Source organism: Salvelinus namaycush, chromosome 3 (assembly GCF_016432855.1).
Source record: "Salvelinus namaycush isolate Seneca chromosome 3, SaNama_1.0, whole genome shotgun sequence".
NCBI classification, from domain to species: Eukaryota; Metazoa; Chordata; class Actinopteri; order Salmoniformes; family Salmonidae; genus Salvelinus; species Salvelinus namaycush.
Window position 1 is genome coordinate 2,812,457 of NC_052309.1, and position 17,005 is coordinate 2,829,461.

The window sequence follows — 17,005 nt, forward strand, 5'->3', positions numbered from 1 at the left end:
TGGCCAAAATGGCACCCTATTCCCTATATAGTGCACTAAATTGGACCAGGGCTCCCCAGTTGAATAGCCTCATGCTTGGCACCAGAATGTATCGTGATCTTTTACCCTAGCTTAGCCTGTGTTAACTCCCATTAGCCACTGGCCAACACACACACACACACACACACACACACACACACACACACTGCTTCTGTTGCGCTGGATGACAGTGATATATAGATGTGCTAAAGCGATCAGCCTGTTTAAACCTCTTCACTACGTCATACATACAGGCTGCTCCCAGTTAGAGAGCAGGGCAATGTGTTACATCAGTCTCTGTGACTAGACCGGAGAGAATGCGTACAGACACACACCCACAACAGATAATGCTGTCCATTCACACTTAGTTAATGTATTTAATCATGTAGGTCATTTATCTTGCGGAGTGATGTGCTCACCATAGCGTGTTATTAGGTTACCCAGGTTCCTGCAACACGCTTCTTATTATTTTACGTGTTATGGTCAGTGGGACAGGAAATCCTCAGTCAACTTAATACAACCTTGATGTTTTGATTCATAGTGGTACTGTTTAAATGTACATCACGCTCTAGCGACTCCTTGTGGCGTGTCGGGCGCCTGCAGGTTGACTTCGGTCATCAGTTGAACGGTGTTTCCTCAGACACATTGGTGCGGCTGGCTTCCGGGTTAAGCGAGCGGGTGTTAAGAAGCGCGGCTTGGTGGGTCATGTTTCAGCTGACACATGACTTGACCTTCGCCTCTCCCGAGCCCGTTGGGGAGTTGCAGCGATGAGACAAGATCGTTATCATGAAAATTGGGGAGAAAAAGGATGGTATTATTATAATAATAATAAATAAAACATCAGATTTGTGATGATGACATGCAAGAGATCTGTCATTCATTCATTGCTATGATCATTGAGCTTCTGAAGAAGATATCCCTCTTCCTTACTTTCTGTGCCCCCTGAATGTACTGGTAAAGTTACCAGGTAGTTAGTTAGCTAGCTAGCAATGAAGTAACATGACTGAACAAATGGTTAACTATGTCAACGCGAGAGCAGTTTTAGAACATGCGGTCCCGGCGATCTGCTACAGGAAGCAGAAGATGTTGTACACATAATATGGGTCAGATCTTTTGACCTGATTATTATCTGGGATTTTTCTTTTCGTAGTCACACAGTGCTCTCAAAATAAAACTCCTGGTCACACAGCAAAATATTTAGTCGCATATGTGACCAAATTGGTTGCACTTTAGAGCCCCGAGAGCCATTTTAGTCATTTAGCAGACATACTTATCCAGAGCGACTTACAGTAGAGAGTGCATTCATTTTCGTACCACATACATGATCTAGTTTTCGGTAGCTTTATATACACACTTCTGTAAAGCTAACTAAATGCTTCTCCTTGGATGGCGTTTTACCAAGATTCCCTGAAGACCAAGCTGAATGCCTTGCCTTCCCCAGAGAGAGAGATTACCACAGTCAATCTGAAGAAAGATGTGAAGTCTGGGCTGGGTGAGTTCCCTTCTTACTCTGTGGTGTAGCTTGGATTGTCGGGACGGGTTTGACAGATTGGGAAGTAATAGATCCATGGAACCTGGAATAGAACCGGCTGAGTTGATACAGAGACACTGATAAATGGCTGAGGTTAGTCCCACGGCTTTCAGAAGGGTTTTCAGGCCTAGAGCAGGTACACTGCATAGACGTGCACTAAGACTCTCAGACAAAAACAGCCTCATTTAGTGCTGCCAACTACCACGTCACAACATTTAGCTGTGATGGATGGACCTCCAACATAGGGGAAACACTATTGGGCTACAGTGCCTTCGGAAAGTATTCAGACCCCTTGACTTTTTCACATTTTATGTTACAGGGGCAGAACTCTGGTCTGTTGCTCTGTTCATACTAACCTGCTGTCTCTCTGTCTACTACAGGGTTTCAGATAGTAGGGGGGCAGAACTCTGGTCTGTTGCTCTGTTCATACTAACCTGCTGTCTCTCTGTCTACTACAGGGTTTCAGATAGTAGGGGGGCAGAATTCTGGTCTGTTGCTCTGTTCATACTAACCTGCTGTCTCTCTGTCTACTACAGGGTTTCAGATAGTAGGGGGGCAGAACTCTGGTCTGTTGCTCTGTTCATACTAACCTGCTGTCTCTCTGTCTACTACAGGGTTTCAGATAGTAGGGGGGCAGAACTCTGGTCATGTTGATCTTGGCACCTTCATCAGCTCCATAACTCCTGGGGGTCCTGCTGATGTCAACGGCTGCCTCAAGCCAGGTCAGTGAGAAAACGATGTATAATAATAATGTAGTGTGTGATAATCATGTAGTGTGTGATAATCATGTAGTGTGTGATAATCATGTAGTGTGTGATAATCATGTAGTGTGTAATAATGATAATAATAATCATGTAGTGTGTGATAATGATAATCATGTAGTGTGTGATAATCATGTAGTGTGTGATAATCATGTAGTGTGTGATAATCATGTAGTGTGTGATAATCATGTAGTGTGTGATAATCATGTAGTGTGTGATAATGATAATAATAATCATGTAGTGTGTAATAATGATAATAATAATCATGTAGTGTGTGATAATGATAATAATAATCATGTAGTGTGTGATAATGATAATAATAATCATGTAGTGTGTGATAATGATAATAATAATCATGTAGTGTGTGATAATGATAATAATAATCATGTAGTGTGTGATAATGATAATGATAATCATGTAGTGTGTGATAATGATAATAATGTAGTGTGTGATAATGATAATAATAATCATGTAGTGTGTAATAATGATAATAATAATCATGTAGTGTGTAATAATGATAATCATGTAGTGTGTAATAATGATAATAATAATCATGTAGTGTGTAATAATGATAATAATAATCATGTAGTGTGTGATAATGATAATAATGTAGTGTGTAATAATGATAATAATAATCATGTAGTGTGTGATAATGATAATGATAATCATGTAGTGTGTGATAATGATAATAATGTAGTGTGTGATAATGATAATAATGTAGTGTGTAATAATGATAATAATAATCATGTAGTGTGTGATAATGATAATGATAATCATGTAGTGTGTGATAATGATAATCATGTAGTGTGTAATAATGATAATAATAATCATGTAGTGTGTGATAATGATAATGATAATCATGTAGTGTGTGATAATGATAATCATGTAGTGTGTAATAATGATAATAATAATCATGTAGTGTGTGATAATGATAATAATGTAGTGTGTAATAATGATAATAATAATCATGTAGTGTGTGATAATGATAATGATAATCATGTAGTGTGTGATAATGATAATCATGTAGTGTGTAATAATGATAATAATAATCATGTAGTGTGTGATAATGATAATAATGTAGTGTGTAATAATGATAATAATAATCATGTAGTGTGTGATAATGATAATAATAATCATGTAGTGTGTGATAATGATAATAATAATCATGTAGTGTGTGATAATGATAATGATAATCATGTAGTGTGTGATAATGATAATAATGTAGTGTGTGATAATGATAATAATAATCATGTAGTGTGTAATAATGATAATAATAATCATGTAGTGTGTAATAATGATAATCATGTAGTGTGTAATAATGATAATAATAATCATGTAGTGTGTAATAATGATAATAATAATCATGTAGTGTGTGATAATGATAATAATGTAGTGTGTAATAATGATAATAATAATCATGTAGTGTGTAATAATGATAATAATAATCATGTAGTGTGTGATAATGATAATCATGTAGTGTGTAATAATGATAATAATAATCATGTAGTGTGTGATAATGATAATGATAATCATGTAGTGTGTGATAATGATAATCATGTAGTGTGTGATAATGATAATCATGTAGTGTGTAATAATGATAATAATAATCATGTAGTGTGTGATAATGATAATAATAATCATGTAGTGTGTGATAATGATAATAATAATCATGTAGTGTGTGATAATGATAATAATAATCATGTAGTGTGTGATAATGATAATCATGTAGTGTGTGATAATGATAATAATGTAGTGTGTGATAATGATAATAATAATCATGTAGTGTGTGATAATGATAATGATAATCATGTAGTGTGTGATAATGATAATAATGTAGTGTGTGATAATGATAATCATGTAGTGTGTGATAATGATAATAATAATCGTGTAGTGTGTGATAATACTGTAGTATGTAGTAATAATAATAATGTAGTGTGTGATGTAGTGAATAATAATAATAATGTAATGTGTAATAATACTACTACTACTAATGTGTATTATACTACTACTAATAATAATAATGTAATGTGTATTATAATAATAATTGCTGTATTGAATAATAATGTATTGTATAATATAGCATCATTTACAAAATGCACTTGATGTCTAAAATGTATTGCACCATGTCTTTGAAACCAAGCCAAAGGGTCTGCTCGTACTTGTGTAATATACACTACATGACCAAAAGTATGTGGACACCTGCTCCTACTTGTGTAATATACACTACATGACCAAAAGTATGTAGACACCTGCTCGTCCAACATCTCATTCCAAAATCATGGGCATTAATATGGAGTCGGTCCCCCCTTTGCTGCTATAACAGCCTCCACTTTTCCGGGATGGCTTTCCACAAGATGTTGGAACATTGCTGCAGGGATTTGCTTCCATTCAGACACGAGCATTAGTGAGGTCGGGCACTGATGTTGGGCGATAAGGCCTGGCTCACCGTAGGCGTTCCAATTCTTCCCAAAGTTGTACGATGGGGTTGCGGTCAGGGCTCTGTGCAGGCCAGTCAACTTATAGTTGACCGGGGCAGCTCCAGCAGAGCAGAAATTTGACGAACTGACTTATTATTCTACATTTTAGAATTATAGTGAAGACATCAAAACTATGAAATAACACATGGAATCATTTAGTAACAACAACAAAAAATTGTTAAACAAATCTAAATATATTTAATATTTGAGATTCAGATGGATTTAGCCCTATTTGATAAAAGACCATCTTCTGTATACCACCCCTACCTTGTCACAACACAACTTATTGGCTCAAACGCAAAGCTGTCAGCCACCCTTTGCCTTGATATTTGAAGAATCTCAAATGTAATATATATTTTGATTTGTTTCACACTTTTTTTTTTTATTACTACATGATTCCATATGCGTTATTTCAAAGATTTGATGTCTTCACTATTATTCTACAATGTAGAAAATAGTAAAATTAAGAAAAACCCTTGAATGAGTAGGTGTTCTAAAACTTTTCACTGATACTGTATAGTGTAAATGGTTCAGAAAAGTGTCTTTTGCATCCATCAGGGAACCATATCTGAATTGTGTGGAATAGATGACTCCAGATTGCTCCAGTATGTGCAGTGTGAGTGACAGTACTAGTGTGTGTTGTGTTCTGCAGGGGACCGTTTAATCTCTGTGAATGAGGTGAACCTAGAGGGCCTTCTCCACACCGCTGCCACCGAGGTCCTGCAGAGCGCCCCCGATGATGTCACGCTGGTGGTGTCTCAACCCAGAGAGAGGCTTTATGAAGGTAGTTATAAAAGTTTATGGGCAGTTATTAGCAGCTATGTCGTGCATTATAATGCATTATGTATCGCTCACAGCCCAGAGAAATGCTCTTTGTATGTAGTTATTATAGATGTTTGAGTAGTTATAAGCACCTCTTGTTGTGCATTATATTCCATTATTAGTGCTGAGAGATTAGTGCTTTAAGGCGATTTCGGTTCAAACAGTTTTAGATTTATTTATTTTTAACATTAAATGCATAATGAAATAATGACTCTTCCTCTCTGATCCGTCTCTGTCTGAGCCGGGAAAAACAGGCGCAATGGATTATGGTCATTATAGTTAATTACCACGTTTCTGCGTCTGAACTAGGTTGAATATTTGCTTAATGAATTCTCTCGTGAATGATTTAAAATTCTCTCACAAAAAGAAACATTCAACGTAACTAAATGGAGGTCATGGAATGGAACCGACGTCAGGTCAACTAGTTGTTTAATAACCGAGGTTAATCATTCCGCACGATTCATTATGTAAGACTCACAGCCCAGAGAGAGACTCTATGAAGGTAGCTATGTACTTATTATAGATGTTTATGAGCAGTTAAAAGTGCCTTTGTCCTGAATTATTTTTACATTATGTAAAGCTCATAAGCTGTTATAAATGCACTTATAATGCATTACAAAGAGGATATTCATAGGAAGTGAGGTAGGTCTGACTGGCTGGGGTTAGCGCTAGGTCTGACTGGCTGGGGTTAGAGCTAGGTCTGACTGGCTGGGGTTAGCGCTAGGTCTGACTGGCTGGGGTTAGCGCTAGGTCTGATTGGCTGGGGTTAGCGCTAGGTCTGCCTGGCTGGGGTTAGGCTAGAGCAATCTTATAACTAGTATCCTTTATGAATGTAGTTATAGATGTTTGAGGCGCTTATAGTGCCTCAAACATCTATATGTCACGCTTTATAATCAGTAGCAGTGCAATCATAACCAGTATTCCTGTCTGTCTCCTCTAGAGCCTCCGTCAGGGTTTGTTTATAAACCCCAGGCTCCTCTGGCGGTCTCCGGACAGCGACAACAGGACATGGACTTTGAGTCTTCAATTGAGGAACAGGACGCAGGAACAAGCTCCCCCAGCCCTCCTCTCCCCACCACCACCACCCCGTCTGTCTCCACTGTCCCACGCCAGAGCAGCCTCCGCTCACAGGACTCCAGGACCGAGAGCACCAATGCACCCCTCCAGACCCCCGTCAACGGCACCCACCCCCATCGCACCCTGCCCACTGAAGCTGCCTCAGTACCCGTATCCATACTCCATCACCAGGATCGAACCAACAACATCGCCTTGACCTTCGACCCACTCAAAGCGTCTCCACCGGCGTTGCCACCCAAAACCAGGAAAGCTAAGATCCCTGAGGTCCCTAAAGACCCAGACTATTCAGATAGAGGGGACTCTGAAATGGATGAGGAGACGTACTCTAGTAGTCAAGAGAAACCTAAGTTTAAAAAGGTAGGTAGCGGCTGGTGTTTTTTCTGACAAAACTTTAACAAAAGTTCAACAGGTGCCAGCTCTGTTTCAGTTACCTGTAATGGAGAGTTTTTCTCTGGTGGTGTTTTGGTGCTTTTGACATGTCTGGAAGTCAGTAGGCTACAAGATCAAATTCAAGAGCAACATGTACAGCGAATAATGTTGAACATCTTGTGTATCACCTGAAAACTACCTGAGAAACAGTCCCTAGTATTTAGTCATATGTTTGTAGGTATCCTCAAGGTAGACTATACAATGCCACTACAAAGATGCATGCAGTTAACAAACAGCCTCTCAAATGCTTGACGTTTTTTACAAACTAATTGCATGTTTTGTTTAATCATGTCTGGCTACATGTCATTGCATTTAGAATTTTAACAAATGCAATACAGCGTATTTATAGTATGGCTGCATCTTGATCCTTTCCTATGTTATACTTCCTATACCAAATCCTCCCCCTCCTCTAAAACTACTTCCTGTTATTCTCTCTGCATGTCTGTTGCCTGGCAACAACCCCAACGTTCCATTTACTGCCATGTTCTCTGTTTGCAGGAGTTAACTCCTCCTCTCCCCAACGGCAGCATGGGAGGGTTAAGTGGCAATGTCCCAGGGGTCAGTAGTCTCTCTCCTGGAGATCTGTTTGACGTTGAGCTATCTAAAAAGGACAGCAGCTTGGGCATAAGTGTCACGGTACTGTTACTGATGGGTCACGCTTCTGTTACTGATGGGTCACGGTTCTGTTACTGAGTGTACTGTTTCTGGTACTGTTCTGAAAGGTTCTCTTTGTTTTTGGTCTTGTTTTCTTTCCTCATGACTGGTGTATGTGTTTTCCTGTAGCTCTGCTGCCTAGCGTCGCTCTGCTGCTTGATTTTCATTGTGGGATTTTGTAGATTGCTTTGCGTCTCTGCATGCACATTTTCTCAAACAGACATGTTGAATGGATGAGGATTCACACATGGTGACACAGCCGCTGTAGGTACAGATTACAGAAGGATCATTTGACCCTGTGATGACCCACCAGTTTAATCGTGGTTTTACTAATATCTGCTTAGATGTTGTGCCACTGCCTGTTTGACCACTTTGATTTGCTGAAGTGACCAGCAGTGTAATTTTCCCTGTGAAGGAGTGGTATTATTATTGTTAAAGGGTCTTTCAACTTGAGTCATGTGGTCTATCATGGTGATATGTCAGGTTAACAACACGACTTGGATAAATCTGATCTGTATAATACAACCCCACTAATAACCCCATAGACCGGTAGTCTGTGGAAGACATGAATACAGCATTATATTCCAACTCTGTCTGGTGGATGTAGTGAATACAGCATTATATACTCCAACTCTGTCTGGTTGACTGTAGTGACACGACCTGTTCTCCTCAGGGTGGAGTGAATACCAGTGTGAAGCATGGAGGGGTTTATGTGAAGGCCATCATCCCTAAAGGAGCTGCAGAACTGGACGGAAGGATCCAGAAGGGTAAGCTATAGCACCTAGGTCCTGTTCAGTAAGGCACACCGTAGCAAAAAGTTTTAAAACAAGGGTTTCTTATTGGACATGTCCAGGTAGTCCCTCCGTGTTTCAGTCTGTGTTCCATTTGGTGCCTGATCAACACATCAGTAGGGAGAAAACATTTAGAAAGGGGGAGTACTACCTGAACTTGTCCAATAAGAAAACAGATTTAAGTTTTCCGTAGCAAAACCTTGTGCCATGGTGTACCCTACTGAACATTACCCTGATGGACTGCAGCCAGCATGGAGGATTCCCACCAAACCTGCCGTGGTATCATGTTGTCAGCACATTAATGCTTGACTGGTGTTTGCTGAGTCAGACTGTTTATATACACTGAGTCTACAAAACATGAACAACTCTTTCCATGACAGACTGACCAGGTGAATCCAGGTGAATCCAGGTGAGAGCTCTGATCTCTTATTGATGCCACTTGTTAAATCCACTTCAATCTGTGTAGATGAAGGGGAGGAGACAGGTTAAAGAAGGATTTTTAAGCCTCGAGACACAGATTGTGTATGTGTGCCATTCAGAGGGTGAGTGGGCAAGAAAAAATATTTAAGTGCCTTTGAACGGGGTATGGTAGTAGGTACCAGGCGCACCGGTTTGTGTCAAGAACTGCAGCGTTGCTGGGCTTTTCCACAATCAAGTTTCCCGTGTGTATCAAGAATGCTCCACCACCCAAAGGACATGCAGCATTGGAGTCAACATGGGCCACCATCCCTACGGATACTTTCAACACCTTGTGGAGTCCATACCCCGACGAATTGAGGCTGTTCTGAGGACAAAAGGGGATGCAGCTCAATATTAGGAAGGTGTTCCTAATGTTTTGTACATTCAGTGTAAAACCCGTCTCTATTGTTACTAGGTGACAGGGTGGTGGCTGTCAATGGGAAGAGTCTGGAAGGAGCCACTCACAAGCAGGCTGTGGAGACCCTCAGAGATACTGGAAAGGTCAGTATTTAAACTGTTATCACTGTTAAAGCGATAGTTCACTTTCATCAAGTTTTACCTTATTTCCACTTACCTATGGTGGTGATTGATTGCCTACTACGGTATGATTCAACCAGACTGTTTTTAAAGTCCATTAGCTTGTTTAGCAAGTTCCAGCATCTACAGTGGAAGTCTGAAGTTTACATACACTTAGGTTGGAGTCATTAAAACTCGTTTTTCAACCACTCCACAAATTTCTTGTTAACAAACTATAGTTTTGGCAATCGGTTAGGACATCTACTTTGTGCATGACAAAAGTCATTTTTCCAACAATTGTTTATAGACCGATATATTTCACTTATAATTCACTGTATCACAATTCCAGTGGGTCAGAAGTTTACATACACTAAGTTGACTGTGCCTTTAAACGGCGTGGAAAATTCCAGAAAATGATGTCATGGCTTTAGAAGCTTCTGATAAATTATGTCAATTAGCCTAAGTCAATTGGAGGTGTACCTGTGGATGTATTTCAAGGCCTACCTCCAAACTCAGTGCCTCTATGCTTGACATAATGGGAAAATCTAAAGAAATCAGCCAAGACCTCAGAAAAAAAATTGTAGACCGTCACAAGTCTGGTTCATCTTTGGGAGCAATTTCCAAATACCTGAAGGTACCACGTTCATCTTTACAAACAATAGTACGCAAGTATAAACACCATGGGACCACGCAGCCCTCACACCGCTCAGGAAGGAGACGTGTTCTGTCTCCTAGAGATGAACGTACTTTGGTGTGAAAAGTGCAAATCAATCCCAGAACAACAGCAAAGGACCTTGTGAAGATGCTGGAGGAAACAGGTACAAAAGTATCTATATCCACAGTAAAACGAGTCCTATATCGACATAACCTGAAGGGCTGCTCAGCAAGCGAGAGCCACTGCTCCAAAACCGCCATAAAAAAGCCAGACTACGGTTTGCAAATGCACATGGGGACAAAGATCATACTTTTTGGAGAAATGTCCTCTGGTCTGATGAAACAAAAATAGAACTGTTTGGCCATAATGACCATCATTATGTTTGGAGGAAAAAGGGGGATGCTTGCAAGCCAAAGAACACCATCCCAACCGTGAAGCATGGGGGTGGCAGCATCATGTTGTGTGGGTGCTTTGCTGCAGGAGGGACTGGTGCACTTCACAAAATAGATGGCATCATGAGGGAGGAGAATTATGTGGATATATTGAAGCAACATCTCAAGACATCAGTCAGGAAGATAAAGCTTGGTCGCAAATGGGTCTTCCAAATGAACAATGACCCCAAGCATACTTCCGAAGTTGTGGCAAAATGGCTTAAGGACAACAAAGTCAAGGTATTGGAGTGGCCATCACAAAGCCCTGACCTCAATCCTATAGAAAATTTGTGGGCAGAACTGAAAAAGCGTGTGCGATCAAGGGGGCCTACAAACCTGACTCAGTTACACCAGCTTTGTCAGGAGGAATGGGCCAAAATTCACCCAACTTATTATGGGAAGCTTGTGGAAGGCTCACCAAAACGTTTGCCCCAAGTTAAACAATTTAAAGGCAATGCTACCAAATACTAATTGAGTGTATGTAAACTTCTGACCCACTGGGAATGTGATGAAATAAATAAAAGCTGAAATAAATCATTCTCTACTATTATTCTGACATTTCACATTCTTAAAATAAAGTGGTGATCCTAAAACAGGGAATTTTTAGATTTGGCTGAGGTGAATAGAATAGATTGAATAGATTTGGCTGAGGTGTATGTAAACTTCCGACTTCAACTGTATCTACTATATAGGCTTATGGTGTCTTCTCTCCTACTTGAGACTCTGTGCTTTCTGACCAGTGGTGTTACTCTCCACTTCTCCCCTTCTCCTCCGCTTCTCCCCTTCTTCTCCCCTTCTCCTCCGCTCCTTCCCTTCTCCCCTTCTCCCCTTCTTCTCCCCTTCTCCTCCGCTCCTCCCCTTCTCCCCTTCTCCTCCCCTCCTCCCCTTCTGCTCCGCTCCTCCCTTCTCCTCCCCTCTTCAGATGGTCCACTTGCTGTTAGAGAAGGGTCAGCTCCCTGCGAACCGTATCCACGCCCCTCTGACGCCTCAGTGCACCCCTCCCAGCGACCAACAACAACCGGCGCCAGAGGCTGCTCCGCCTAAAGCCCAGCCAGAGTACAGCTTCATCACTGATAGTGAGTGTACAGTACACACTCATTACTTTCTTAAACGTCACCAGCAGTTGCTAATCTTTGATGTGTAATGTTTGATTATGACATTGTGCCCTACTGCCGTTGTGCCCTTGAGCAAGGCACTTAAACCATAATTTGCTCCAGGGGCGTTACTCTGCAGTTGACCCTGTGCTCCTACCAGTATCTCAGGTGTGTGTGGTGTCAGAGTTAGCAGTCAAATACACATTTACGTTTTGTTGGACAATAAAGTTTTCTTGTCTTCCTGTCCCCAAGACAATGTATTTGAGGTGCCCTTGCTGAAGAATTCGTCAGGCCTAGGGTTCAGCTTCAGTAGAGAGGAGACCCTCCCTGACCAGAACACTGGTAACGGCCCTGGTAACAGCTCCAGCATGGTCCGGGTCAAGAAGCTTTTCCCTGGGCAACCTGCCGCTGAGAGTGGACGAATCAACGTGGGTGACGTCATCCTCCGTGTCAACCAGACGCCCCTCAAAGGACTCTCACAGCACGTATGTCACCCTTTCAATATTGATCAATCAGTCAAACAATAGGTTACATTAGGGGATGGGGTTTCAAATGGCTTTTTCAGTTGAAGAACTGACTCCCTTGTATGCCAATACTACATGACTTTTAACCATTTTCATATCAAATATTCTGTTGTGTTTCTCTGCCCTGCCACTAGGAGGTGATCTCAGCGCTGCGAGGGACCGGTCAGGAGGTCACTCTGCTGCTCTGTAGACCTGACCAGGGTGTCTTACCTGAGATGGACGCCTCTGCTCTGGTGAGGAACTCTACCAGCCAGCAGCACCTCTCATGTGGTCCACAAACTGGGCAAAATGTCTGCGCTGCTTTTCTCTTATAGTGATCGCATAGGACCATTTATCACTATAACTGCATTCACTATAAGTGGAGTGCAGTGTATTTTTGATATTTAGTGAGCTATACACTAATATACTTAGTGTATCTCATTCTCCCTCCCCAGACTCCCATGGCGTCTCCTCGTAAGGAACCAGTAGTCCAGACCCAGCAGCCTGAATCCAGCCTGGCCAGGCCCAGAACAGCTTCTCCTGTGGGGTCTGAGGGGAAGAGGAGCCTGGGTCTGGGGCCTGGGCAAATGGAGGAAGCTCTGGACAGGCTGCTCATGAAGTCCCCCAGCCGTCGGGACAGCTACAGCGACAGCACGGATGATGAGGAGGTAACGATTTCATTGATAATTAGTAACAATTGATAACAAGAACCACAATAGGAATGGGTCTGTAAACTATTGAGTTTTTAATCGTCAAATTATTTTTAATGTGTGTATTGTTTCACTCGGCTGAGGCAACTGGACATTTTGTCAAATTCATGAATGACTAAACAATGGATTTATTTATCCATTCATTCATTACTTAATTCATTCAGGTGGAGGAGGCCTTCAGCCCATCTCAGGAGCAGGGCCGACAAGCCTGGGATCGTAGTATCTACCAGACCCCCAGCAGTAACCTCACTCTGGGGAGACTCCGCCAGTATGAGACCCCCTGTGAGCTGGATGACACCATCCGTTCTGCCTACTACTCTTCCAACCTGTCACTGCCCAACCTCAGCAGAGGGTAAAGATTATATCCTACTGCTGATATTACTCAAGTTAGCCTGATCCTTGAGAGGGGGGGTGTGGCCTGATTCTTGAGAGGGGGGGTGTGGCCTGATCCTTGAGAGGGGGGGTGTGGCCTGATCCTTGAGAGGGGGGGTGTGGCCTGATCCTTGAGAGGGGGGGTGTGGCCTGATCCTTGAGAGGGGGGGTGTGGCCTGATCCTTGAGAGGGGGGGTGTGGCCTGATCCTTGAGAGGGGGGGTGTGGCCTGATCCTTGAGAGGGGGGGTGTGGCCTGATCCTTGAGAGGGGGGGGTGGTGGCCTGATTCCGGAGAGGGGGGGTGGTGGCCTGATTCCGGAGAGGGGGGGTGGTGGCCTGATTCCGGAGAGGGGGGGTGGTGGCCTGATCCCGGATCTAACAAAGAAGGATTCATGAGTTAGCCAGCTAACCTGCCTAAATATTCTGAAAAATACTTGATACTTTTTAGAAAGATGAGCTTGAAATGGGGATAATAATAATAAATAATCATTATTTCCTACCAGGGCAGCAGCTGCTCTTCCTGGGGTCCAGCAAAATTAAGGCAGTTTATACAATTTTAAAACATTACAATACATTCACAGATTTCACAACAAATTGTGTGCCCCCTACTCCACCACTACCACATATCCATGTGTATGTGTGTGTGTGTATAGTGAGTATTTTATCGTGTGTGCATTCAACATGTCAATACAGCTCATAAATAGTAGTGATGTAGTGATGAAGTCAATCTCTCCTCCACTTTGAGCTTGGAGACATTGACATGCATATTATTAATATTAGCTCTCTGTGTACATCCAAGGGCCGTGCTGCCCTGTTCTGAGCCAAATGCAATTTTCTTAAGTCCCTTTGTGGCACCTGACTGAACAGTAGTCCAGGTGAGAAAAAACACCTGAAAGCACCTTGTCTCCCGAGTGGCACAGCGTGTCTAAACGCACTGCATCTCAGTGCAAGAGGTCGTCACTACAGTCCTTGGTTCGAATCCAGGCTGTATCACATCCGGCTGTGATTGGGAGTCCCATAGGGCGGCGCACAATTGGCCCAGTGTCGGCCGGGGTAGGCCGTCATTTGTAAATAAGAATTTGTTCTTAACTGACTTGCCTCGTTAAATTTTTAAAAAACTAGGGTCTGTAGGACCTGCCTTGTTGTTAGTGCGGTTAAGAAGGTAGAGCAGCACTTTATTATGGACCGACTAGAGTAACTAATGAGAGGTGATATAGTTTCCAGGTCATTAGTACCGTAACCAATGAGAGGTGACTCATTGCAGTTAGGTGAAATGTAATAATATTGTATGATCTGTTCTACACAAGATATTTCTATGTTAACGTTATAGACTAAGAATGTCACCTCAGTTTAACACTGTGCTTCAGCTTCTGCTTGCTCTGTGGGGTCTAAACCAGGTTACAGTAAAGAACCTTGCGACAACTGTTGGTTTAAATATCACTTATTCGATTGATTCCTTCTGTTCTATTTCCGCAGGTGTCCCTCTTCCCCTCGGGTCCCTGACCTGACCACCACCCCTCAACCTATGGTATTATCTCCAGAAGCCCCCAGTCCCGACCCCCTGCCTCTCCCTCGACCACCACACTTCAACCACACCCTGACGGACAACAGACAAGACATGGATGAGTTTGTGCCGGTAAGAGCAGGGGAACACTAGGACCTGTCTGAAAGCATAAGTACTTTGACCGTCCTGGTTTCCTCCATTCCTTTCTCTTACAGCACATCGGAGGTGTAGAAGGTCCAAGGGAACCTCTCATGGGCAGAGGAAGCAAGGATGTAATGTGTATTATCCATGTAATTATGTAACTAACCTCAGCAAAAAAAAGAAACGTCCCTTTTTCAGGACCCTGTCTTTCAAAGATTATTCGTAAAAATCCAAATAACTTCACAGATCTTCATTGTAAAGGGTTTTAACAATGTTCCCAATGCTTGTTCAATGAACCCATAAACAATTAATGAACATGCACCTGTGGGACTGTCGATAAGACACTAACAGCTTACAGACGGTAAGCAATTAAGGTCACAGTTATGAAAACTTAGGACACTGAAGAGGCCTTTCTATTGACTTTGAAAAACACCAAAAGAAAGATGCCCAGGGTCCCTGCTCATCTGCGTGAACGTGCCTGAGGCATGCTGCAAGGAGGCAGTGTTCTGCCATGGCCAGCGAAGAACCCTGATCTCAAACCCATTGAGCACGTCTGGGACCTGTTGGATCGGAGGGTGAGGGCTAGGGCCATTACCCCCAGAAATGTCTGGGAACTTGCAGGTGCCTTGGTGGAAGAGTGGGGTAACATCTCACAGCAAGAACTGGCAAATCTGGTGCAGTCCATGAGGAGATGCACTGCAGTACTTAATGCAGCTGGTGGCCACACCAGATACTGACTGTTACTTTTGATTTTGACCCCCCCCCCCCTTTGTTCAGGGACACATTATTCAAATGTCTGTGGAACTTGATCAGTTTATGTTTCAGTTGTTGAATCTTGTTATGTTCATACAAATATTTACACATGTTAAGTTTGCTGAAAATAAACGCAGTTGACAGTGAGAGGACGTTTCTTTTTTTGCTGAGTTTATGTAGTATTCAGTCTTGTTCATTTTTTAGCACAGTTTGATTCCAACAGTGTTTGTTTACCACTGTCTGTTCGTCAGGACGTGGAGCTGAAAGTGTCCCTTGTGAAGTCTGAGAAAGGAAGCCTGGGGTTTACTCTGACCAAAGGGAACGACCTGGGCTGTTACATCCATGACATCATCCAGGACCCTGCCAAGGGAGACGGCAGGCTGCGGCCCGGGGATCGCATGATCATGGTACACATCTGCTGAATGGAGCTACTGAACACTCTCAATTTGGTTTTCCTTGATTCCTCACCTCCTCCTCCAATGTGTTTTAAGGAGGTGAGGAGAGAGACTTTGGGTCTCCTCCAATGTGTTTTAAGGAGGTGAGGAGAGAGACTTTGGGTCTCCTCCAATACGTTTTAAGGAGGTGAGGAGAGAGACTTTGTGTCTCCTCCTCCAATACGTTTTAAGGAGGTGAGGAGAGAGACTGAGTTTCCTTCTCCAATGCAGTTGGAGGACACACGGAGAGAGGATACGAGGAATTGAAGACAGACAAATTGATAGTCATGTTTGAACACTCACTCTGTCATGCTGTATCACAAGCATTTCACCTGTAGCTCTTTACTAACGATCCCCCCCAATCCCCTTCAGGTGAACAACAAAGATGTGTCCAACATGGGTCACACTGAGGTGGTGAACCTGGTGAGAGCGGCCCCCAGGGTGGTCGATCTAGTGGTAGGAAGGGTTATAGAGGCTCCTAAACCCCCTATAGAGGCACACCTACTGCCGGACATCTCCTTCCAGTGCCCTGACCAAACATTAGGTAAGAGGAGATATAGAGATCTATTTAGACTGCCTAAAATGATCTATTTAACTAATGTGTATCATCTCAACTGTTGAACTGTTGAAAATATCTGTGTTGGTTTGGGGTTATCAACTTCAACGATGATGATGATGATTGTGAAGGAAACATGTGACATGGACAGGGCTTAAGAAAGCACAATATGTAAGGGTGTTAGATTGCAGTTTGAAAGGAATGTGTGGTTGGTTTTTTTGGGACTATAAATAAGCTTCCACTGCCTTGCTGTGGTGTTTTAGGTGACAGCTTTTGGTTCAGAAGGTCAGGGTTGTGTTTATTAGGCACCAAACAGA

The 17,005-nt window shown here is 42.5% G+C and overlaps 1 protein-coding gene across 1 annotated transcript in view; it reads left to right on the forward strand.

Moving 5' to 3' along the window:
- ptpn13 (protein tyrosine phosphatase non-receptor type 13) overlaps nt 1-17,005 on the forward strand; it is a 117,645-nt gene that overhangs the window by 83,999 nt on the left and 16,641 nt on the right. The window contains exons 22-35 of the mRNA XM_038989535.1: nt 2,164-2,271; nt 5,440-5,571; nt 6,550-7,043; nt 7,614-7,751; nt 8,443-8,536; nt 9,435-9,520; nt 11,544-11,697; nt 11,968-12,200; nt 12,374-12,472; nt 12,674-12,886; nt 13,093-13,280; nt 14,777-14,936; nt 15,950-16,105; nt 16,505-16,676. Coding sequence (XP_038845463.1) covers nt 2,164-2,271; nt 5,440-5,571; nt 6,550-7,043; nt 7,614-7,751; nt 8,443-8,536; nt 9,435-9,520; nt 11,544-11,697; nt 11,968-12,200; nt 12,374-12,472; nt 12,674-12,886; nt 13,093-13,280; nt 14,777-14,936; nt 15,950-16,105; nt 16,505-16,676 — 2,427 coding nt within the window. The remainder of the gene's footprint in view (nt 1-2,163; nt 2,272-5,439; nt 5,572-6,549; nt 7,044-7,613; nt 7,752-8,442; nt 8,537-9,434; nt 9,521-11,543; nt 11,698-11,967; nt 12,201-12,373; nt 12,473-12,673; nt 12,887-13,092; nt 13,281-14,776; nt 14,937-15,949; nt 16,106-16,504; nt 16,677-17,005) is intronic.